Source organism: Delphinus delphis, chromosome X, assembly GCF_949987515.2.
Source record: "Delphinus delphis chromosome X, mDelDel1.2, whole genome shotgun sequence".
NCBI lineage: Eukaryota > Metazoa > Chordata > Mammalia > Artiodactyla > Delphinidae > Delphinus > Delphinus delphis.
Window position 1 is genome coordinate 113715330 of NC_082704.1, and position 25408 is coordinate 113740737.

Sequence of the window (25408 nt, forward strand, 5' to 3'; positions counted from 1 at the left end):
CGCGTCTGGAGCCTGTGCTCCGCAACGGGAGAGGCCACAGCAGTGAGAGGCCCACATACCACAAAAAAAAAAAAAAAAAATTACCTTCCACATCTGAAACTAATATAATGTTGTATGTCAGTTATACCTCAATGAAAATACTATTTACAATGCTATAAAAGTATGTTAGAAAAAATGTTTAATATATGCAAAATCTGTATGGAGAAAATTATAAATCCTATTGAAAGACATTTTCAAAGACCTGAATAAATGGAGATAACCATGTTTATGAGTAGGAAAACTCAGTATTATATAAATGTCATTTCTTCCCAAATTGATCCATAGATTCAAAGCAAGTCCAATCAAAAGTCTAACATTTTTGTTTGTATATGTTTTTAAGTTTTCTAAAATTTGTGTAGACTAACAAATGGCCAAGAATAACCAAGATGAACATAAAGATACGCTGATGACAGCCAAATCTGTTTCTGCCTCTAATTTGGGCTCAAGATTTATCTTCAGTTGCCATCTAGCTTTTGCACAATATACTGGACACTGAATATTCATAGTTCTATTTATATAAATATTTATATACATATCTCAAACTCAACGTGACCTAGAATGAAGTCACCTTGACTACTTCAAGGCTGCTGCTTTTGTTATGTTTCTTGTGCTTCTGGATGGCCCTACTGTCCTCCCAGGCCCCATAGCTAGAAATTTGGGAGGGATCTTATGCTCTTTTTTTTTTTTTTTTTTGTGGTACGCGGGCCTCTCACTGTTGTGGCCTCTCCCATTGCGGAGCACAGGCTCCGGACGTGCAGGCTCAGTGGCCATGGCTCACGGGCCCAGCCGCTCCGCGGCATGTGGGATCTTCCCGGACCGGGGCACGAACCCGTGTCCCCTGCATCGGCAGGCGGACTCTCAACCGCTGCGCCACCAGGGAAGCCCTCATGCTCTTCGTTTTTCCCATTCTCCATCACTACTGCCATTGCCTTAGTTCTGGCCTTTGTCCTTGCCTGGACTGTTGAAATCACCTTCTGAATATTCTTTGCCTCACGTCTCTTCCTTTTCCAGACCATCTTCCACATGTATGCTAGGGTGGTCTTTCTAGATCTGATCGTGTCAACCTGATGAAAACCCATCACCTTCAGGATAAAACCCAAACTCCTTTAAGATTTGGCCTGTATCCTCAGCCCATCTCTCATCATAAATCCATGTGCTTCTCTTGCTTCAGTCGTTTCCTCGCAGTTTTTCAAGTTTGCCGAGCTGCTTCTCTGCTCTTTCATTTAGAATATTCTTCCTTCTCCCACTTCTTGATTAACTTCTACATGTACTTCAAGACCCAGCTCAAGTGACACCTCCCTGGTAGAACCTTCCCTGATCCCACCCTACGCTCCTATGCGTTATCTTTCTCCAGAGCATTTATCATCACAGCACAGTAATTGATGTTCTAGTCTGTTCCCCTGTGATGAATCTGTTTATATATAGACTGTATCTCAATTGTGCTTGACTATTCAGATCTTAGACAATCATAAATTGTCCACTTCTCATAAAATGTCAACTGTTTAACTTAGTGAATCCGTGTTTGTGTGTGTGTGTGTATGTGTGTGTGGGTGTGTAAGGAGTTCTTTCCTGAAAGCAACTAGCATTGCAAAAAGTTGCTCATTAGTCAAATCATTTTTAATTAGGTTTGCTAGACCTTTTCTTGAATGTAGCCCCGAGTAGCGTGGCTTAAAAGGCACATCTAATCTGCTGGATTTTTTTTTTTTTTCAGTTAAAACATCTGGATCCATTTTTACTGTTTGATGAATTTAAAGGCGGTAGACCAGGTGGATTTCCTGATCACCCGCACCGAGGTTTTGAAATAGTAAGTAAAAGAATTTGACCACAGAATTGTGTATTTTAAAATTTACCTCTGTTCTTAAAATTAGTAATCACTTCTAATAGAAAATTCAAATTTAAGAGCAATGAATAATAGGCAAAAATTAATTTATAAGTTCCTGGCTATAGACTGGTTGTTAACAGAATTGTAATATCTATTTTACATGAAATATACTCAAATTTAAATATTTACTGTGTTTAATCTTCTTTGAATTCGTTTGAATTTGTGCCACTGGATATATTCCTGTCTGAGCAGTTAAAAAAGGCAAGAATTGGCTTCTTAAAGTATTTATATAATTAAAATAATTTATTGGAGGTAGAAGAAACAATTTAAGGTGTGATTAAAATACTTTTATATGAAAACCTGCTTCTCTTCAAGAATTTTCAGAAATGTTTAATCTCATGTAGTGTAATATTTTACACCCCAAAAGACAATCCAAGAACACTGTTAGTATTTAACTCAGTTCTAAGGAGTTACAGAATCAAGGGGCTAAAACAGAACGTGGCCTAAAAATTAGAATTTTAAGGCCAAATATATACATTTACAAATTTAACTGTAAAGTCTATAGATTCTGCTGAACACTTATTTTCAGTTTTAGTTCAGTGAGAAAATAAGAATGTGTAATATAATATTGGGGCCCTTTCCAAGATTCCCATTCTCCACACACACAGATATTGTGGGGAAAGATGCAGGGACAGTTCCCAGCCAAGTTCAGTCACCTGCTCCCTGAGGAAGACCTGTATTCTAAGGAAACAGACCAGGGCTTAGTGTGTTTGTCAAGTCCACTACTGAATGAGCAAATATTTATTGATGTCTGGTGACATGAAGCATGGTGTCAGGTGATCTTTTGTATGTTGGGATGTGTGTGTTTGTGTGTTGGGGGAACTGGGCAGAGGCAGAGGAAGGGGAGGCTAATGAAGAATGAGGCATGACCCCTGCTTGCCTCCAGTATGGGGTTTAGTTAAGGATGTAAAAGATGGACAGGTAAAGAGTTAACCTCTGCAGTGTGAACATAGAATAAGCCTGGAAGCTTCTGGAAACAGTATGAAGGATTAAGGTTGTTGGACTGGTTTCCATTTGTCACTTAGCCATTTGCTTTCCGGTTCTCTTCTCTGTGACCACTTCGGGGCCACTGTGCCTTGCTTTACAGCAGTAATGGAAGGCATGCCTTTCACCTCGCCTACACTCATGCTGAGTTCTGACTGTGCTCTTCTGCCTCTGGTATCAGGACATTCTCACCACTCCATCCCACAGCTCCAGCTACCATTTTACTAATCCTTCAAGATCTTTTCAGATATTACTGTCTCCATCATGTTTTCCAGACAGTCCCGAGAGGATACCCTTTCTCCTTCGTTTGGCCGCCATAGCATTAGATTTTTCCACTCATACATGTTAGATATTTATGGTGGCCTTGATCATATTCTGTTTTGTATTAAAATGAGGAATTGCCTCAACCTCCCCCTCCCACACCCAAGAGGACTGTAAGTTTCTTCAGCTCACATCATCCCGCCCATCTCCATGTTCTCCTGGTGGAGATTCTCAGTCACTCCTGGCTGAATTTAATTGAATAGTAAAAAGAGAAGGCTTCTGCTGAAGACGACAAATATATTAAATAAAATGAATGATGAAACACGTTGCTTTCCTTTCCATTATTGAAAGAAAATTTAATTTCCTTTCTTTCTTTCTTTTTTTTTTTTGCCACACCACGCTGCATGCGGGATCTTAGTTCTCTGAGCAGGGATCAAACCCGCTCCAGGGAAGTCCCTAATTTCCTTTCTAAGTTACAATTTATAAATTGTACAGTGCTCAATGTTAAACTACTCTGGGAAGGGGTCCAGCTGTAGAATATCGATTTTCGGCTCTTTACTTTTGAGTAAAGCATTTTCCTGAAAAGTGTAATTGTAGCTATAGCCAGCCCTCATCGTCTGTAGATTCTATATTCGTGAATTCACCTACTCACTAAATGTATTTGTAACTGTGGTGCTTGCGCCGTCATTGACGGGCATGCGCAGAGCAGCCCAATGTGCACATGCTCTCAGCTGAGGGTCAGCAAGACGATGCTCTGCCTTCTTGTTTCAGCTCTCATACTGCAAACAGGTGTCCTTCTTGAGGTCTATTTAGTGCCACATTTTTGTGCTTTTTGTTGGTGATCTCGCTGTTTTAAGTGCTGTCCAGTGATCCTAAGTGCAAGAAGGCTGTGAGGGGCCTCATGGAGAAAATACGTGTGTCAGAGACACTTCCTTCAGGCGTGAGTTACACTGCTGCTGGCCGTGAGTTCAGTGTTAATGAATCAGTGATATATATTCAGTAAGGTGTCTTTAAACAGAAGCACACATAACAGGAGGTTACGTACTGATTCTTGGTTGTGACTTGAGGCTCGCAGGAACGTAACCCTTTATTTCCCCAGCAGCAGAGGTTCAGTGTTGGCTCATTCAGTGATCATGGCAACTTTATAGAACATCGCTACTGTAAATAACTAGAATCGACTGTACCAGTTTCCCCCAGGAGTGGAGGTAAGCTAAGGACCCAGCTGTCTCTTACTGTGAACTTCAATAGTCTGCAGTTCAAAACCAGGTGCACTTCTAGGCTCTCCTCACCTCCTCCCTGGAGCATTTTCTACAGGCTTGTTGTAAATTTTGAAAATGCTAATTAGTATAAAGAACAGAGTTAGAATCACCTGTTATCTTACCATCCAGAAATAGGCATTGCTATTGTTCTTCCAGTACTTTTTTTTTCTGGTATGCTGTATATGTTTTGTGTCTTTTTTATTTCCTAACATTATACTGTTAACATTTTCCCAATATTTAAAAAAAGACTAATCTTTGATGGCTTCATTAAGCATCTGCCATGAAATTGCACCAGTTGACATTGCCAGAGCAATGTATGAGGGTACTTGTTTTCCTTCAGCATCACCAACACAATAAATTTACCCAACTTTTCTTTATCTTTGCCATTTTGACAAGTGAAAAATAATGCTTCATCAGTTTTAATTTGAATTTTTCTTATCTGAGCAAGGTTGGATATCTTTTCATTCATTTTTGGCTGCATTGGGTCCTCGTTGCTGTGCGTGGGCTTTCTCTAGTTGTGGTGAGCGGGGGCTACTCTTTGCTGCGGTGCATGGGCTTCTCATTGCAGTGGCTTGTCTTGTTGTGGAGCACAGGCTCTAGGCGTGCGGGCTTCAATAGTTGTGGCCTGTGGGCTCAGTAGTTGTGGCTCGCAGGCTCTAGAGCGCAGGCTCAGTAGTTGTGGTGCACGGGCTTAGTTGCTCCGTGGCCTGTGGGATCTTCCCAGACCAGGGCTTGAACCCATGTTCCCTGCATTGGCAGGCAGATTCTTAACCACTGTGCCACCAGGGAAGCCCTTCTTTGCATTTTTAAGCATCTTTTTACCATACATGTTTATATTCTTGGCCTGTTTTGTTCTGTTGGGTTGGTGGTATTATTGCTTTATAAATGCTCTTTGCATATTAAGGAAATCAGGCCCTTTTCGATGATAGGAGTTGAAATAGTGTTAACAAGGATTTGGCTTGTTTTGCACGCCCCCAAAGGTAGACCTTTAGTTACAAAGCATAGATACAACCCAATAGAAGGAAGCCCTTTTTAACAATTCCTTATGCAAAGATGGAATAGGTCCCCTGGATTAGTGATTTTTTTATGCCTGGAGAAATACAAGCATGCACTGCATGTTAACATAATGGGTATGTTATCAAGATAAACGGCCCTCAAAATAGGCTTTGTGCGAGATGAGTCAGTGCTGTGCTGAAATAAAATATTAGAACTCATGTTTATATTTTTAAAGAAAACTGAAATTATGCTGGACTAACACATGAATATAAAATAGAACTAAATATATGTTGTTTAGTCCCTGCTCATAATTTTTTAAACTAATAGTGATACATGATCAAAGAAATGTGGAGAATATTATCCTGCAAAATTCTTATTACCCCAAGTGTGATCCGTGAACCAGCAGTGGTATCACCTGGAACCTCAGGTGCCAACTCAACCTAGGAGTCACTTATCTAGATGACCCTCCAAACCAGAAATATTATTTTTTAATTGAAGTATAGTTGATTTACAATGTTGTGTTAATTTCTGCTGTACAGCAAAGTGATTCAGTTATATATATATATGTGTGTGTGTGTGTCTATAAATATATATATATATACTTTTTCATTTTCTCTTCCATTGTGGTTTATCACAGGATATTGAATATAGTTTCCTGTGCTATACAGTAGGTGCTTGTTGTTTATCCATCCTATATATAGTAGTTTGCATCTGCTAATCCCAAACTCCCAATCCGTCCCTCCCCCACCCCCACCTTGGCAACCACAAGTCTGTTTTCTATATCTGTGAGTCTGTTTCTGTTTCATAGATAAGTTCATTTGTGTCATATTTTAGATTCCACATATAAGTGATATCATATGGTATTTGTCTTTCTCTTCCTGACTTACTTCACTTAGTATGATAATCTCTAGGTCTATCCATGTTACTGCAAACGACATTATTTCATTCTTCTTTATGGCTGAGTAGTATTCCGTTGTATATATGTACCACATCTTCTTTATCCAAGAAATATTATAACTCTATGAGCTAGGAACAAGAACCTGATTTTACTGAGTTAATGGCTAATCATTTTCTAAAACTTAACTCTTCGGTTTAGATAGCGAAATATATTCTGTTAAAAACTTGCATAAAAGTTGAGGAAGAAGGAAGGCCCTGGAGGAGGCACAGCTGGTGGTACCAAGACAAAGGGGAAAATGCACGCAATATTTCCTGCCTGTAGTTTGGACTCCGGGGAGCATTGTTTTGAAAGGCCAAGTGGTAAAGGGTGGAATGATTTTGCAGTTACCTATTTCTGGTCAGGCCTGATATCTTGATTTGTTTAGGGCAACTCTATATGCTCAGAACAAAGAACCATCTGAAAAAATGCGCAACACTCTTCCTTTTTAATCCACGCCCTGCCCAAGTTTAATTTTGCCTGAAAGAGAAGTGCTTCAAGTTCACACACTGTTGATGAACCCTTCACCTACCATTTTGTACCTTTCAAAATCATCCTTTAAATTATAGCCTCAGGACTTTCCAGGTTTTAGCACTGAAAGGCCCCTTTTCCTAGGAACCCCTCTGTCCTGGGGAAACCAACGTGGTTGACCATTTCTGCTTCAGTTGAAGAACGTTAGGAGGAACCGTCCTGCCTGCTTCGCAGGAATGTTTTAGGATGGTCTCCATTCTGTCCTTAGTTGGGCTTAGAAATGTTTTATCAAGTTTTTCACCACAAGCCTCAGCAGATTCTTTGATTTTGTTCAGGAGAACAAACCCGCTCTGTTTCCAAGGGTGTGCCCATCAGAAAAGCCAGACTGGCATTTACTGGTTGGCAGCCAGCAGCGTTTGCATGCAACCTCTGAACAATACCTCTAGAGGAAGGGTAGGGTTCTGTTGATTCACACCTAAAACTTAAAACTGGACCCAAACCTCCCGTCTCCCACGCGGCCTGTTTTTTCTAGTTTGCGTTGCACTTTCAAACTCAGGCCATACCATCGTTGAATCAAAGCTGGGGGAAAAAAAAAGCTTGATTGAATTCAAAATCCATTCTGGAGGGACTTCGCTGGTGCAGTGGTTAAGAATCCGCCTGCCAATGCAGGGGACACGGGTTTGAGCCCTGGTCCAGGAAGATCCCACATGCCGTGGAGTGACTAAGCCTGTGCATCACAACTACTGAGCCTGCGCTCTACAGCCTGTGCGCCACAACTACTGAGCCCGCGAGCCACAACTACTGAAGCCTGTGCACTTAGAGCCCGTGGTCCACAACAAGAGAAACCACCGCAATGAGAAGCCCATGCACCGCAACGAAGAGTAGCCCCTGCTCGCTGCTAGTACAGAAAGCCTGTGCAAAGCAAAGAAGACCCAACACAGCCAAAAATAAATAAGTAAATAAATTTAATTATAAAAACATAACGTTTAAAAAAATCCATTCTGGAAAGAAAAAAAAATACTCTAGGAAAGGTAGGAAAGAAGGATATTTTCTGAGCATCAGACTGTTGTTCAAGGAACATCCTCTTTCATCTCTAACATGGAGATATTGACACGTTCCTGTCACTGTGAGAAAAAAGATGAGAATGTCTACCAGCACCACCACGATTGAATATGGTTCTGGAAGCTTTGACGCTATTAATAAGAGAGCTATTGGAAAGGAGGAGGACAAATTATTTATTTGTAGGTAATATGCTAATAAAATGAAACCCCACGGTGGCTGCATCCAGCTTTGGGTGGTGATGTGATTGGAGCACGTTGGAGGGCACAGGACTTGTTCTGAAGTTACCGTTACAGTGCAGCGTATGGATTTTAGCGTATACGTTTATTTGGCGTGAATTGGGGGTGACACTAACAGATGATAGGAAGGAAGCTAAAGCCACCCTCACCCCCAGGACACCCCTCAGCACCACCATGCTAAGAACATCAACCAAAACCTCTTATTAATAGAAAATATTAATTTTTTAATAGATAGAATGGATAGAAATGGATAGAAAATAACTATGCAAAAATCACCCACTTTCCTGCCCAAAGGCAATAGCCAGATATAATGGGGGGGGCAGTCCCATTCATAGTAGCAATAAGACCCCTTATAATTCCAGGGTAGAAAGTTCTTCTCCTTTAATCCAATTATCCTACTTCTAGGAGTCTAATAATTTCCTGAAAAAAACAAAAACAAAACCAACATAAGAACAGAGGCTTGTTACACAAATGTTTCTTCCAGTGCAATATTAAAAAGTCAAAAAAAGAAAAAAAGGCACAGAGTAAGTATCCAAAATAAAAGGGAAATGATTATATATGTGGAGATTATACGTAAGGAAATTTTTGTATGTCTGGAAGGTGGAATATTATGCAACATTATGTATAAAAGCAGATATTATAAATAATTTAAATTTTCATGAATCGTGGTCTGTTTAAATCAAGGTTTCTCACCCTTGGCGCTATTGACATTTTGGTTGGATCATTCTTTGCTGTGGGGGTCTGTGCATTGTAGGTGGTTCCGCTGCATGCCGTCCCCTTCTCACCGGATACCGATAGCACCCCCCTTACCTCCAGTGGCGACAAGAAAAAATGTCTCCAGGTATTATTGCCAGTTGTGCACTTTGGGCAGGGAGGCCACCACATTGCCGCCAGTTGAGAACTAGTGGTTTACATACATGTGTGCATATGATGACATACTACGCAGCTGGTAGAAGAATGTCACAGCTTGATAGGTCCTGATAAAGAATCATCTCCATGATAGTTGGAAAGTGACAGAGGCAAGGTACAAAATTGTTACGGCATAATGTGGGATTTGTATAAAGAGCAAAGGCTGTACCTTTATTCTTTCCCCAAAATGGTTTATTATTTATTGTGGGGAAGGGGGACTCTCTGAATGAATGATGACTTCCACAGATTACGTTGATGCAAAGAAAACAGAATTACAGAATTCATGTAACAATACCGAAAGAAGATGGTGCTTAGAGAGAAGACATATAACGGCAGATAAAAATATATATTCACAAAGCTTTTTTGAAAATTTAGTGGTTTTTAGTGTATTCATAAGATTGTGCAAGTCTCACCACTGATTCTAGACATTTTCATCACCCCTCAAAAGAAAGCCGTCACCCATTAGCAGTCAATCGCATCACCATGTCCCCCAACCTCTGACAACATCTGAAACTTTGTGTTTCTATGGATTTGCCTGTTCCGGACACTTCATATAAAAGGAATCTTACAGTATGTGGTCTTTTGTGACTGGCTTCTTTCACTTAGCATAATGTTTTCAAGCTTCATCCATGTTGTAGCATGTGTCAGAACCGTATTCCTTTATGGCTAATAGTCCATTGTATGGCTGTGTGACATTTTGTTTATCCAGTCATCTCATGATGGACATTCGGGTTGTTTCCACTCATACTTTGATTCTTGGGAGTGCCTAGATTCTCTCTTCAAAGGACACCCAAGAAGCTGATAATGTACCTTCCAGGGAAGGTTACTGGGTGATGAGGGAGAGTGGGAAAGAGTTAATTTTCACTCTAACCCTCTTTTTCTCTTTGTACCATTAGAATTTGGAGCATGTATATTGGTTGTTTAAAATATATTTTCAAAATTCCCTTTCACACGCCACATTTGAAGATAAACCGTGTTCTCTGTCATGGTCGATGAAGGTCCTGGCGCTCACTTGCTCTCCAGGAACTCTTGCTGAGGCCTTCACCTTGGGGCGGCCTTCTCCACATGAAATCGAGCTCGTTTGTGTTCTGTTCCAGTCAACCAGATAAGTTAATAACATACGCCAGAGTGGAAGGTGGGTGGGGTGTGATCTAGGGGCAGCTTCCTCTAGGAAACATTTATGCACCATTGGGGTGCCCATGAAATTTAAAAGGGCCTCAAATTAAAAAGCATAACTTTCTCCTCCTCAACGTGTTCCCTGTCCGAAAGGAAACTATAATTGCGTGTGTGTGTATACACGGATGCGTGTGCATGAGTTTACAAGTGGGGGCAGAGGACTTCCAGTTTGTAAGAAAGTTAGAAAATGATTAAGGAGGAACCAGAGAGGTCCAACTGATGTAGTTTTGCATTCTGAGGGAGAAGCTAGCACTTCTAACAAGTCTGGGAGGGTTTCAGGGAAGATCTTTAGTCTAAAAGTCTGGCTTTTAGACTGTGTCAGTGGTTCTCAACTGGGGGTGATTTTGTCCGCACGGGGTCTTGTGGCAATGTCTGGAGACCATGCTGGTTATACCAACTGGAGGGTGCTACTGCTATCTAGTGGGTAGAGGCCAGGAATGCCGCTGAATACCCTGCAGTGCTCAGGACGGCTCCCAGCATAGGTCATATGAGGGAAAGAAGCAGTTTAATGGAAATATTCTTTGAAAGTAGTCAAAATATTTTCCCAACCAATTTCCCCATCTGCCCCACTCCCCCACCCGATTCCAGTTACAAACAGAAACCATTCGTGTCTGAGAGACTACATTCCTAGAGTTCTTAAGTAGACAAATTGAAGCGGGATGTAATAAAGACTATATACTAGTCGTTAAACATTCTTTTATGTTACCAAATATAAAATAATGCTTCTTAAGTGAGACCAAAGATAAGTCTAAAATAAATTAACATAGATGATTACGTGACAAAAAGCTTCTTCCAAATGTTGAGCACCATTAGCAAAGCTTCTTCAGAGTTACCCGTCAGTACACTCTTTTCAAGTGAAATGCCTGAACATGCAGGAGTAAATGCAAAGGAAATTTGCTGCGCGGTAATATTAGCTCCCTGTTGTATGAGACGCTTCACGTGCTGTGTCTGCTTTAGCTCTAAACCTCACAGCAACCCTGAAAGGCAGGAATTGTTCGCACACATGCCCACCCCCCATTATACAGATGAGGAAACAGAGGCCAGAGAAGTGGTGACTTGTCAAGCTCACGGCCCGTACACGGCAGGTGGGCCCCTCTGATCCCAGGCCCACACCGGTCCACTCTTCCATGCTCCCACTCCTGGAACAAAGTTCCCATTCTGTACATCTGATGGTGTTTCAAAACATAGACACGTTCATAGCATTTGAAGTGAGGTTGCGCAGGTGGCACAGATGCTCAAACTGTGAGCACCTCATACTTCTTCTGTAACTTAGTGTGGGGCCCACTGCTCTCATGGTTCAGGGACCTGGATTTTCCTGCCCATAAGTTCAAAGTAATGCTCTCACTTCTCTGAACTTCCAGTATAATGAGGAAATGGATTGGGTTGGTTGACTGCTGGGATATTTAAGGACCAATCATTGAACTTCTTGTAGCCACAAGGAGACCATTCATGATGAGGAATAACATGATAATTAACAAAATGGTGCTTTAGTTGCTTATGACCTTTTATTACAACCTAAAGATTCTTTTCCTCCTTCTCTGTACCGTTTTGCCCCACCCACCCCAGCTTTTCCCCAATATTTCAGTCCTTTAGGGACCAGCTGAGGGGGCTGCCTTCTCCATGAGTTACTCCCCCATTCCTCTAGATTCATCCTCATCAGGATTGATCTTTCTTCTGTGTCCAGTGGCACTAATTGTACTTCTCTGCAGCATTCGCTTCTCTTAGCTACATGTTTTCGTAGTGTCCTCTCTGCTGGAATTACCAGTAGCTCCCTGAAGGTAGGGAAGGGATAATCATTGTGTTCCCCTTGGGTGCTTTCTAACTTCCTGTTTATGAGTTTGTGATGACATTTTCTCTTGTGCAGGCTGAAATGAAATAAAAAGAAAATGAGATTTAAAAATATTCCAAAATTAAAGGATTATTTAAAAAGACAAAAGAAAGAGCTTCCCTGGTGGCGCAGTGGTTGAGAGTCCGCCTGCCGATGCAGGGGACGCGGGTTCGTGCTCCGGTCCGGGAAGATCCCACATGCCGTGGAGCGGCTGGGCCCGTGAGCCATGGCCGCTGAGCCTGCGCGTCCGGAGCCTGTGCTCCTCAATGGGAGAGGCCACAGCAGTGAGAGGCCTGCGTACTGCAAAAAAAAAAAAAAAAAAAAAGACAAAAGAAAGACAAAAATTGGCATCCCTGTATCACACCCCCTTATTATAAAGTGTTTTATTGCTTCTTGAAGTCCAAAATCCCGAGAACTGTGGCCCGATAACATCAAGTGCAATGAACACATTCACTGAAACATTCAGAAATTAGATCCTTACAATGAATTGAATCAGGAATAATAAGAAATCACCCACCAAAAGGTGTCACCTGCTTAATTAAATTAAATATTATTATAATGAAATTTTAACAAAATATTAAAACGAGGGAAATCGACATGATTCCCTTAACTCTGTCTCTGTAAGAGCCCTGTGAGCCCCAAGCCTGCCTAGGACCATGTGTGCGGAGGAGCGTTTCAGGCCTTTCTTTCTTGGGTGTTGACCTTGACAGCTTTTAACTAGAGGAAAACTCACTTCTACACCACAGCACATCCCCTCCCTTGATGAATAGAGGGCAGCCTGCCCCATGGACACGTGTTCTTTGAGCAGAGACAACGCGCTTGGGCTGGAAGACATACTTAGTCATTGGTGAATCTTTTAGCCAGACAGCTCCCTGGTTTGGCGAGAACTGATTTTAGAAAAACAGTGAGCACACATCATAAGGAGCAGCAGAGGGCACTCTTAAGCAACAGTGCTTCGAAGTACCCACTTTCCCGCTGGGTACAGACATAGTGCTTTTTTTTTTTTAATTAATTAATTAAGTTTTGCTGTGTTGGGTCCTCGTTTCTGTGCGAGGGCTTTCTCTAGTTGTGGCAAGCGGGGGCCACTCTTCATCGCGGTGCGCGGGCCTCTCACTATCGCGGCCTCTATTGTTGCGGAGCACAGGCTCCAGATGCGCAGGCTCAGTAGTTGTGGCGCACGGGCCTAGTTGCTCCGCGGCATGCGGGATCCTCCCAGACCAGGGCTCGAACCCGTGTCCCCTGCGTTAGCAGGCAGATTCTCAACCACTGCGCCACCAGGGAAGCCCGACATAGTGCTTTTGTATGTGGGAAATTGGGGTAATTGTAGAAGCTGGCACACCATTCCCTAGAAGCCCCTTCAGTATAACATGGGAAATGAAACAATGGACGTGAACGCCTTGACCACAGTTTTACAAGATGTAGGTGGTATCAGTTAAGAGGCTGGCCTGACGACATGGGGAGCCAGGGTTAGTTTGTCTGAAGAGATTCCCCCAAAGGGTTGACTCCTGAGTGGAGTTTGAAGAGGAAGGGCATGTCTGAATCTGGGGTTCTAGAAGCAGCTGGAAGATTCTCAGGAAGTTTGCAATTCAGCCTGAGTAGATTTGGGAATGTGATCATCATAGAACCTCGATGTGCATGTCTGAAATTTTATTCAGGGTGAAAGGAAAATTAGTAAATTTGGGAGACTTTTGTGAGGGGAGCAACAGAAAAATAGAAAAGGAGAGTTGCTTTCAAGTCATTTGTTCATTGCTCTGTAGTTAGACGTTGTTGGGTAGAACTTGTCAACGTCCACACCAAAGAAGGATCCCGTGATCACCTCATCGCGGGATCACGGGGCTGCCTGGCCCTCCATCAACCTCTTCTCCACTTCACCTGGGAATCCCGAGGCCTGTTTTCAGCTTTGTATACAATAGCAAGGACCCTTTCTTTGCCAGAGGTGCCAGGTTGCCTGAAGCCCTCGCGGTTGGCAGCGCTGGCTCCCCTTGCAGCTCCCATCAGCCGTCTCCTCCAAGGCAGGTGCTGTGCTCACAACACCTGTGTTACTGCCAAGATGGCGCCAGCATCCGTGGGACATTGTGGGAGAGTGAAAATAGTTTTATTCTCAGAGACAGAAAATGTTAAGTCCTTTCTCTGCTACTATTAATGGTGTAAACTTAATCACACTAAGCCACAATGTTTTCATCAGTATCGTGTAGGTGATAATATATTCCCAGGATCATATGCTTTTTAAGTGCTGAAATGCTACGCAAATACAAGATGCTGCCCTTCCTTCCTTCCTTCCTTCCTTCCTTCCTTCCTTCCTTCCTTCCTTCCTTCCATCCATCCATCCATCCATCCATCCATCCATCCATCCATCCATCTTCAGTGTCAGCTATATGTTCTAGCCTTCAGGGAGGCTGCATTTTCTTAGGGAAGACAGACAATAAATGAATAACCAAATAATTACATAATATAGTGCCCTTCATGAAAAAGCTAGGAAGAAGAAACAGAGTCAGAGGATTGAGAATAGATTGACCAGTTAGATGACCTGGTTGGGGGTGGCCTCTCTTAGGCAGTGACATTTTTTTTTTTTTTTTTGATGTGGATCATTTTTAAAGTCTTTATTGAATTTGTTACAGTATTGCTTCTGTTTTCTGTTTTGGTTTTTTGGCCGTGAGGCATGTGGGATCTTAGCTCCCCGACCAGGGATCGAATCCACACCCCCTGCATTGGAAGGCTAAGTCTTAACCACTGGAGTGCAAGGGAAGTCTCTAGGCAGTGATATTTGAGCAGAGGCCTGAACGAAGTAAGGACGCAAACCATGAGAATATTGGGGGAAATCATTCCAGGAAGCTCCAGTGAGGACCAGAGGGAGGACCCATGAACAGGATCTCTGCTCGAGGAATGTGGCAAACGTGCTGATTCTAGAACTTACCGAACACTTGTTATGTGCTTTGCACACGTCACCTGGGTTATCCCTCACCATGCTCGGTGAGCTCATTGCCTAGGTCCCTGTTGTAAGTGAAGAAACTGAGCCTCCGAGAAGTTAAGGCCTTCACCCCACATCTCACACCTGGCAAGTAAGTGGCAAAGCCCAGGTTCCCACCCAGGCTCCAGTGCCCGAGTGGCTCCCGAGGCAGGGCTTCACCAGCAGGGGGCGTCTCCGGGGGTTGTGGCAGAGCGTTAAAAGGTTTGGGTTTGCCCCTTGGCTGAATACCTAAACCATGTTGCTTCTCTTTTCCTCTTTTGTGCAAACGACCTTCTGGCACTTGTGAAGGTGTTTTTGTGGGGTCGTGATTGGATGAGCCAACTTGGGGGCGGGGTGTGAATTTCTAGGTTTCTCAGTGATTACTCAAGAAATTAAGACATTTTTATAAAATAAGTCGGGTCCTGGATTGTATGGATTCAAACATGCTGTTTCTGTCCTTGAAGACCAGTTAGCCGCTTCGATTACGCAAGATGTTCCCTGCCGGCCTCTCTCATCAGCCATGACCTCAACCCGTGTTTTTGTTTTGTTTTTCTCTTTTTCCTACTCAGCTACCAATAGAGAAAAGGGCACCATTTTAGGGCAAATGGAAATTAAAAGAAAACAGAGTTTAATCTATAATATAACCTTTTTCTTTTAAAGAGTGTGTTTTGCATCTGTAACAGGGAATGAGGTCATGACACTCTTCTTCCTAAATACCAACCAGAAACAACAAACTCTGTTCAGTGCTGTAGTTCTTCAGGATTAATTTATAGCTCCTTGAGGTACACCTTCTGTAAACTTCATATTGCAGGTAATGCTTTACTTTCATTACTGTTGCGGGTTTGTGTCTTTCTCTTTCCAAATACAAACACAGAAACAAATAAGAACTGACAAGGAAGCACAAATATTTCGTAAAGACCCGTGGAAAGTTTAGGACCAGGAAAGGATGCAGCAGGACCAGGAAGCACGGCAAGTCCTTTAAGAAAACACCTGTTTCAAATTACAGATTTCTTACTTAATTAGACACATGCAAGTCTCCAGTTTAAACATAACACTCCCAATCCCCTCAACCACCCACGGCAATTCTCCAGGTGTTTGCGATTATGTAATGGCCTAAAAAATCATCTGGATCATGTCAGTTCTCAAAGTACTGCCTGAGGTTTGTTTGTTTTTTAATCCTCTGCAGCCCTTAATTTATCCTTAAGGTCTCAGTGTAACATTTACAGCACTTAGCAAAAATAAATAAATAAATAAAAGATAGTAAATAAAATTTCCTGGGTTTTTGATTTTTCTTTCCCCAAAGGCTAAAAGCATGTTTTTTGCTTTAAGTAGTAAAAGGTTGGCATTACAGACTCAGTAAAGCGTCGTTGGCCAGACTTCTCTAATTCAGATTTTATTTAGGATAGGGGAGATGCTGTTTACTTGTGTACTGCCAGAGAAAAGAGCACATCCACACCGCAAAGGTAGGGGAAAAAGGCAGCAGTAATGGTCTCGTCAGTCTTTTAGAAACAGTGTTGGAACTGCTCCCTAAAATAAAATTTGCAAAAAAAAAACCAAAACCCTCTTTTGATATCCATGTAAATTTTCATCTTTAAGTGACTCATGTTCCCGACAATTTACCTTTGCAAGTTGCCTGACATAGTTTTAGATGATAAACAACTTGAAAGTCCCTAGGCTTGGATAATTGAAAGATCTTGGGGGAGGGAAAGAACATGATTTGAAAGAGACTCCTTTGAGAAGCCAAAGGGGAGCTTCAGCCCAAACAGAAAGAAATTTGCCTTTATTATGCAGTTATTTTAATTAAAAGTACATGAATAACAGGAAAAGGAAAGCAATTCTAGACACTGCTCAGTGTAGTTTGGCTGGTTGTATGAAGTTTGGAAGCTTTTTATTTGTCCTCTGAAATTCTTAAGCTCGGTATGGAGTCCTAAGTGCTTAATTCTTATTTTGGCATGAGTGCCCCCTATAAGAATTCCAGCTCTTTCCCATCTAGCAGCATATTAAAGGCAGAGGTACCTATGTGGTCCTCACAGGTAATAGGGAGTTATTCTGATTCTTAGTGTTTTGCCTCATGTCTTATTGCCTTCCTTCCAGCCCCAGTTTACGCACACAGGGAGCCAATATTCGCCAGCATCTGTGCACAATAAAGCATATCACTTACTTTCATTCCCTGATTAGTGGCAACATCTTTTTATTTTCCCCAAATAAAAAAAGTTTCCATCGTAAAAAAGTAAACTACTCATTGCAGAAAACGTAGACCAGCAGAAGAGAAAGCAGATAATAAAACGTACTTGCATTTCCACCCTTTGGAGATGACCTTTGTTCACATTTTGACACGTGTCCATCCAGGCACTTACACGCGTAGACAGCATGACGGGCTACAGTTTTATTTGAATGAACCCATTTAAATGCATCGTTGCCTTTGACCCTTTAAATACAATTACTGCTCTGTAGCCTGCTTTTTTGATTAAATAATATTTCATTTTTCTGTATCAGTGAATAGAGATCTGTATCACTTTTTAACAGGTGCATAATAATATCCTCTTGTATGGCTGTACCATTATTTAGCTAAGTGTACCCCATTAACCCATCGTCCAGATTGTTCCTGTCTTTTTGCCATCATAATAAACATTGCTGAGATAGATTTGTGCAGACATTTTGGATTTTTGTTGTCTCCTTAGATTTAAATCTTCTAAGTGTATTTTTAAAATCCTTAATCCATTTGGAACACGTTTCTGCATGTAGTGGGGGCTTACTCTCTTTTCTCTGAGAAATAAAATACTTCCTGCCATATCTGTAAACAAAGGATGTCACAATCCTCAGGGATTGCAGCCACCGACTTGGTGAGCTGGAGAGCCCTGAGGGAACTCAGGGATGAAAGAATACCTGCCATCTAGCAGCCGTCAGACTGCAGCCACTCCCCACAGTGAGCCCTGAGGAGACTCAGGATGTGAAAACACAGGATCCTGGCCCCAGATAGCTGAGGTCCATATCAAAGGAATGGTTTCAGTGAGCCCAGACTCCTGCATCTTCCCATTCGTAGAAAAGCCCTAAATTCCTTAACGTGAGATATCTGGTTTTCTTTAATTAACAGTAATCTTTCGACCTACAGACTACCTGCCCTTTGCTGCAAAACCCCTATATATCCTGCCTCCCCCTGGCCTCCTCGGAGCAGTTTCTCAGGTTTACTTGAGATGCTGCCTCTCGGGCTTGAGGTCCTTAGTATGCCCGCCGAATACAATATAGCTCTCAACTTTTAGGTTGTGAACATTCTTTTAGTCATGTCTCATTTGGTGAGTCACTTGTTCCAATACCGTTTATTGGAAAAGGCATCCTTGCCCCACCGATGTGAAATTGCTGTCATTATATGTTAATTTCCCCTACAAATGGATCTCCTTTGTTCCCGAGCCAATGTTGCACTGTCGCCATTACGATAGCAAGTTTCCAGGAGGGGGTTTTAGACTTAAAATCTAGTCAGGGTTTTCCAGAGAAACAGAACCAATTGGATATATAGAGATTATGTGAGAGGAGATTTATTATAGGAATTGGCTCGTGTGATTAAGGAAGGTGGGGAAATGTCACAGTCTACTGTCTACCAGCTGGTGAACCAGGAAAGGTGGCGGTATAATTCAGACCAAGGCCCAGAATCGGAAGGCTGAGAATCGGGAGCTTTGATGTCTGAGGGCAGGAGAAGATTGTCGTCCCAGCTGAAGAAGACAGAGCAACGGCTCATCCTTCCTCCACCTTTGTGTTCTATTCGAGCCCTCAACAGATTGGATCGTGCCCCACCCACACTGGCGATGCTGGATCCTCTTTCCTCAGTCTGCTGATGCAAATACTAATCTCATCCAGAAACACCTTCACAGACACACCCAGAAATGTTTTACCAGCTATCTGGGCATCCCTTAGCCCAGCCAAGTTGATACATAAAGTTAACCACAGTCTAGACCCTCCAGTGTCTGTAGCCATCTGCCTGTCACTTGCTGGGATAAAGGTTGCTACCAAGGCCATTCTGTACACAGTATACCTCGGTGACATTGTTCTGCAGGATGACACACGAAGCGTCCTCGTGTCAGCCAGCTTGACTTGCGCTGGAGTAAGTGCTCTACAAATACTTGGTTTCAAGATCCGGCACTCAATAAAATAAAATAAAAATAAAATAAAATAAAATTTGCTCCAGAAGAGGTGGGTTTTTTATAAGGCTGTAGTATAAGATTTCAAGAGCATGACAGGACCAGGTCTTAAGTTGCCCTGAGGTGGGAATATGAAGAGGCAGAATAAACGATGGCCTGCTTTCCTAGCCTGAATTCCGAACCAGTTGAGATGAAAGAGTAAGAAAGATAGCAGACAAAAATAGACCTTTATTTCCAATAAAGCTGATACTGTCGAATGTGGCTTATATCTGCAGGCAGCTGGGCTTCTGAATACAGCACCTGAAACTGAGGCAGACTCCATTCAGACCTCACTGGCTGTGCTGGAGCCCTGCAGGCCACTGCCATGGGGGCTGGCCCTTCTCACAGAGGCAAAGAGCGGAAGAGGACCCTGACCTGTGGCAGGCTGATTCCCAAAGAGGAAGAGGAGAAGCGGGGTTCAGCTATGCGAGCGCAGCTGCTTCTTTCAAGTCCACCAATCAGATCAAGCTGTTTCCTTCCCACTATGGAGGGGTGGGTGAGATACAGCAAGAGTTGAGGAGTGTTAATGTTAATGGAGTACCCTCCATGGGGAGGAAGATATCACCAAGGGCAGCGGAGGTTTTCCCTAACACTGTGTGGAAGGTCCTGCCCTGCTGATGGAGCAGGGGTCACACTGATATAGGACACCAAGGTCATGGCTGAATCTAGTGTTAGTGCAATCTTGGTTTTATTTTGTGGCCCCTTCTTGTCTCTAGGCTTATGTCTTGCCATTCGTGCTCCTTGCGTGAGTCATGATCTCCCTCACTTCTTGGTCTTCACGCGTGCCTGAAACACACTCCTGGCCCACCTTCACTGCCATCTTTTTTTGTCTGGCTTACTCCCTTCCCTCCTTAGGACTCACTTCCTCCGAGAAGCTTTATCTGGCGCCCAAGTGTGAGCTAAATCCTTCCTGTGCTCCTCACACGACCGTGTACTTACCCAGCAGGACCCTTACTCCGTATTTTATTCCCAGTTACTCTCTTCTGCATGAGAATATGAGCTTCATGAAAACAATGACTGATACTTTCTGTGTCGTTTCCATTGGAAGACCTCAATGACTATTTGTTCAATGAATTCATAAATCTTTATTATTTAAAAAGTATTCTGTTGTAAGTTTTACATCTATGAATTGATAATCTTTTGGCTAGTTCCTAAATACACAAATGTATAGGAGAATGATCAGAAACCCATTGCCACTTATAGGTTATGAAACAACTTTTTGAATTTTCATATTAAAAAAAGTTAGATCTACTTTTTATGCCTTAGGATACAGCAAAAACAGACTGCAAAAACAATCTGGCCTAGACATATATAATGCGTTCTTGTATGGAGGAGGAAATAATCTTATTTGTGTAAAACAGTAGTATCTGATATATATGCTGAAACCTTCATAGATGTTTTCTCTTCTCTTATTACCTCTTGGGTGTATTTTTTTTTGTTTTTCTTTCCTGTTGAAATATAATATTTCTACTCTTTCTTTTTTGTGGTTTTAGAGATTCGTGATTTGTTCCTTAAAAAGTATTATTTACTCTTTTTAAGTAGTGACTTAAATTGCTATATTTGGTGGAATGAGTCTTTGAGCAAAAATTAGATCTGGCTTACATAATTACAAGAGATGTTGGGATTTTAATTGCAGACTGCATTTTCTGGTTTGCTCGTTTAATAATGGTTAAAGAGAGTTTTGAAGTACAGTTTCCAAGGTTAAAACGGATAAACACATTAAGCTTTAAAGAAAGCATTTGGATAGCTAGAATGTGAAAACTTCATCCAGTGATGCAAACGATCGGAGCTGTCACCCGTAAGCCTGAGGCGGGGAGCCACGCGTGGTTCGCCAGTAAACATGGTTTTGCAGACACCTTTCAGAGCTGTTGTGGCTGATTGGTATTTCTTGTTGGCATTACAGATGAATTTCATAAGTGTGTACAAAATGAGCAAAATGGAAAGTCGAATCTAAATAGAGGGGTACAGAGAGGACCCCGGCACCAACGTACGAACGGCGTCTTAAGCTTTCGGTGTTAAGCCTTACATTTCAAATGTTACCATGTCCCTGGGGTAGTTTAAAACGCTAAGTAGTTGGGTGTCTTTTTCGTTTTTGTTAGTTAGGATAATCACAGTCGTTTTTAAAATGAGAATTGTAGAGCTGCTTGACTTTTCCGTTCAGTGAAATCATGAAATAAGAAGGGCTCGATTTTCTAGTGCTGTTTAGAATCGGTGAAATTTCGTTCTGCCAAGAGGTACTGTGATTGCAGACGCTCCCAGGAGGGTTTTGCCCCCTGCACAGAATGCCTCCCATAGATGGCTGCTGCTGCGCAGATTTATTTACCAAGATCAGTGTCGTCAAATAGAACTTTCTTTAAAGATGGAAATGCGTCATAATCTGCGCTGTCCACTGCGGTGGCCACTAGGCACATGGGGCCGTTGAACCTGCGAAATGTGACTAGTGCAGCTGAATTTTTTATTTTGTTTCATTATTTTAAACGTAGCCACTTGTGGCTAGTGGCTACTGTGACGGACAACACAGAATGTCAACACGGACGGACAATGCTTTTAGATTTAGTACGGTCTTGCCTCTGGAAAAGTTGACTTTAATTTCTGTGAATTCATCTGATACATCTCGCCAGCATTTATTGAGCACCTCAGGAGTGTGTGTGCCTGGTGTTGGAAAGACATACGTCCTTTGGATTTCTCCTATCAGCCTGTGAAGGAAGGTGTGGAGGCCTGAGATCTGTCGTCCCACACACCTGGGTGAACGTGGCCTTGGTAACAAGGCTCCTGCTGTTTCAACAGGAGCTGCCTCTCTTTCACCCTGGGCTCTGGGACCCACCGTGGCAGGGCCTCGTCCCGGCGGGCTGAGGGTATGAGTGGCGGTCCCTCTCACCCAGCTGGGAGCTCTGCTTGCTCAGGGCTGCATCTGCCCGGAGGAAGGGGCTCCCACTTGAAATTCTCTCAAAGATGTTGCTCAGGCTAGCGTGGCCCTGTCACTGAGGTTCATCCCCTCAGCTCGCTCAACCATCTTAGTTGCTCCCGACACTTTGGTCAACACATTTTCAGTGGAAAAAGTGAACAACTCTTCACAGCCCTCCAACACCTACTTTTTCTTCTGTTTTTTTTTCTTTTTTTTTTTTCCCAAAGGTATCTTACCTCCTGGAAGGGGGCAGCATGGCCCATGAAGACTTCTGTGGACACACTGGTCAGTTGAACCCAGGAGACCTGCAGGTATGGCCGAGATGAGGAATGGCTGATGGTTTCATAGTCTTTGGGTGAGGCTGCTCCGTCCCACCCACTTCTGGTAGCTTCCCGCGTCCCCTGCTCTGTCTGTTACACCTTGGACTTGTCCTTTTCTATGGCTTCTTGCACTCCGCCTGAAAACCTGCACAGGTCCCTTGTATTCCTCTCTCATGCTTCCCTGGGCCCTCACAATCAGTTTTTAGCTCCCACGTAGGGCTTTTCCTGATGTTTCTGAAAAAAGTACTCACAAGTCACTGTCTCGGCTTCCTTCTCTTCCGTCCCATCCTTCAGTCACTGAAATCAGGGTTGGCCTCTCAGCACTGCCCCCGCAAACCTTTCCTGAAGCTGTTCAGGTCACGGTCACTCATGATGTCCCAGTTGCTGCCACATTCACGGCGCCAGTTTCCGGCCTCATCTTTCTAGATCTCTCTGCTGCCTTTGAGACAATTTTCTATTTATCTTCCAGTCCATCTGCAGGGGTAGGTGTTGTGACTTAAAGAGCATGACCCAAACCCGGCCACCATCCTAGCCCTGTCTGAGACGTGTTACCATTAAAATCCCCAGGAAGTGCTTGGTTCATCTTTGCCAGTTTTTATAAGTGTGGACTCTGTACAGGTAGTTTCTGGGATCATTTACATATTTGGGGGGATGACATCTGCAAATATTTGAACCGTGGTGTTTCAGTGAACAGGAGATTGAGAGACAGAAAAGCAAAAGGGCAAAGAGTCGTGCCCAAAAGTCAACAGTAACCTGTCCCCGGAGCAGAGTGTAAAGCGTAGCTTCGACTGCTTGTGACCCCGGAAGTGGATTCTTCCGTCCTCCATGCATCAATTCTAACGTGCCTCGGCATGGTTCCCAGTAGGATTGAGCCCCAGATGCCCACAGGTGTAACCTGCTCGTTAACCCCCCTTTGTGGCTTTCTCCCTTGCCTGGCTCACCCTTCCTGCTCTTCCCTACTTGTGCTTTCTGTACCACTTGGCAAATATACTCCCTGCACTCGAGCCCTTGTCTCAGCATCTTCTGTGGGAGAACCCAAGCTGAGACGGGCAAGAAACCTACCTATTGTGTTCTATCCCTTTATCCTCAGATCCCGAGGTTGGCATCTGGGGCTGGCCCCTCATGTGCTCTTAGTAAAGAAATAAATGAACGCTTGAAAAGTCTGCAGAAGAGCGGAGGCAGTAACTTCCTCCAAGTGGTGAGGGCTCCGTTCCCCGTGTTGAAGTCAGCTGCCTATGGTGTGGTGGGTCCCGTGGGCCTCCACGGGTACCAGTAGGCCCACCTCGTGTCCTCCAGCTGCTGCGAATACCGGCTGTTGATGGCTCTCAGCTGCATCCCACTCTGGGCGCTGCCCTCTGTCCCGGGAACCGCCTCTCCCAAGGTTGTGCTCGCTACTGCAGGGTGGCCCACAGTCAAGGGTTTGCTGATGTGGGGATAGGAAAGCCTCAATTTGGGACAATTCTGAAGTTTCATCCGACTCCAGAGCTCCCTGTTGGCTCGGCTAAGGCCTCCGTTGTACAATAACTGCATTGGTGATTGGCTTCTCCCCCTGCCCAATCCTGCTTTCTTCACTTGTTAAGATGCGTCTCCCGAGAGCACTTCTCAGTTTACTCTCTGCCCGCAACTCCCCATCTAGGGGCGCAATCTAAGACTCAGGGATGCCAAAGAGGGGGTTCTTCCATTTGTGTGAATTCCAGAGCTGATGATTTGATCGCACACGCGGAAGCATGGGACATGTTTGGAAAACTGGAAAGGGCCGCAGCAGTCGTCTCTGTCGTTTTGTTATTCCTCGGAAAGCAGACTTGTAAGGTGCCTGACTTAGTTACCAAGTGGTAATCGTCCCACCTGTGGACTCATTAGAGGCCGGGTCGCACTTCCTTCTTGCCGGTCTGGTGTTTGCAGTGGATGACCGCGGGCCGGGGCATCGTGCACGCCGAGATGCCTTGCTCGGAGGAGCCAGTCCACGGCCTACAGCTGTGGATTAACTTGAGGAGCCCACAGAAGATGGTGGAGCCTCGGTACCAGGAACTGAAAAGCAGCGAAATCCCTAAACCCAGTAAGGAGGCCGTGACCGTTGCTGTCATTTCTGGAGAAGCCCTGGGAGTCAAGGTAAGCCGCGCTGTGGTGTGTTTGTGAAAGCTGAGGTATGCGGCGACACGAGGCTGGCCCGCTCTGGGTCGACAACTCTCACCGGGTTTGTCACGGTTCAAGTCCCAGGGGATGGACTTGCTTCAAAGGTGTCAGAATAAATGCAACCTAAGGGAACCCAGAATTTATTTTGCCACGTGCAAACCTTTAGAGTTAGGAAAATTACAGGAAAGCAAGCCCATGTAAAGAATTTGGTAAAAAAGCAGTTTTCAAGATTCATCTTAATATGTGTGCAGATTGAGCCTGTTTCCTTTTGTTTATCGTGCAGTTTTAGAGTGCCTCGTTTAAGAAACAAAAACCAGAACTGACTCCACTCCCCGAAGATTGATTTAATTATTTATGCTCAACTTAGTAAGGACAGCACACTACGACGTCATAGAGAGGTTTTTAAAAAAATTAACTTGAACATGTATTTAATCCATACACGCCACGCCCTGTACATTCTTCTTAACTGAGACTTTATAATATTTCGGTTCCAGGTCCCACCTTTTAATCAAATGAGATCAATTTTGGCTAAACTTTGTGAAGAGATTTTGGTAGGAAAAGGGTATGGCCAGTACTGTGTTAATTGCGCACCAGAACTGCTTGCCTGGAGCCCAGGCTTCTGGTGGTGAGCTCGGTAATGTGGTCTCTTAGGCGGAAATGATCAAAAGGGATGGGAAGGGGGGATCTGGGAGGGCCCCCCCCACCTCCAGTTCCACACGTGCTACCTGTTGTCTGTTACCTGTTGTTGAGTGGTATCAGTATATTGGGAACCACTTTGCCATTCTCTTCGTGCAAAGAGCACTTAAAACTATTTTAAATACTAATTTATGTAAATTTAAATTTTGTTTATATGCACCCACAGGGATGATGGCCAGGCAGTGGGATGCATTCATG

The 25408-nt window shown here is 43.4% G+C and overlaps 1 protein-coding gene across 1 annotated transcript in view; it reads left to right on the forward strand.

Moving 5' to 3' along the window:
* Positions 1 to 25408, forward strand: part of PIR (pirin) — a 95732-nt gene that overhangs the window by 17412 nt on the left and 52912 nt on the right. The window contains exons 3-5 of the mRNA XM_060002671.1: positions 1751 to 1843; positions 22289 to 22372; positions 24284 to 24490. Coding sequence (XP_059858654.1) covers positions 1751 to 1843; positions 22289 to 22372; positions 24284 to 24490 — 384 coding nt within the window. The remainder of the gene's footprint in view (positions 1 to 1750; positions 1844 to 22288; positions 22373 to 24283; positions 24491 to 25408) is intronic.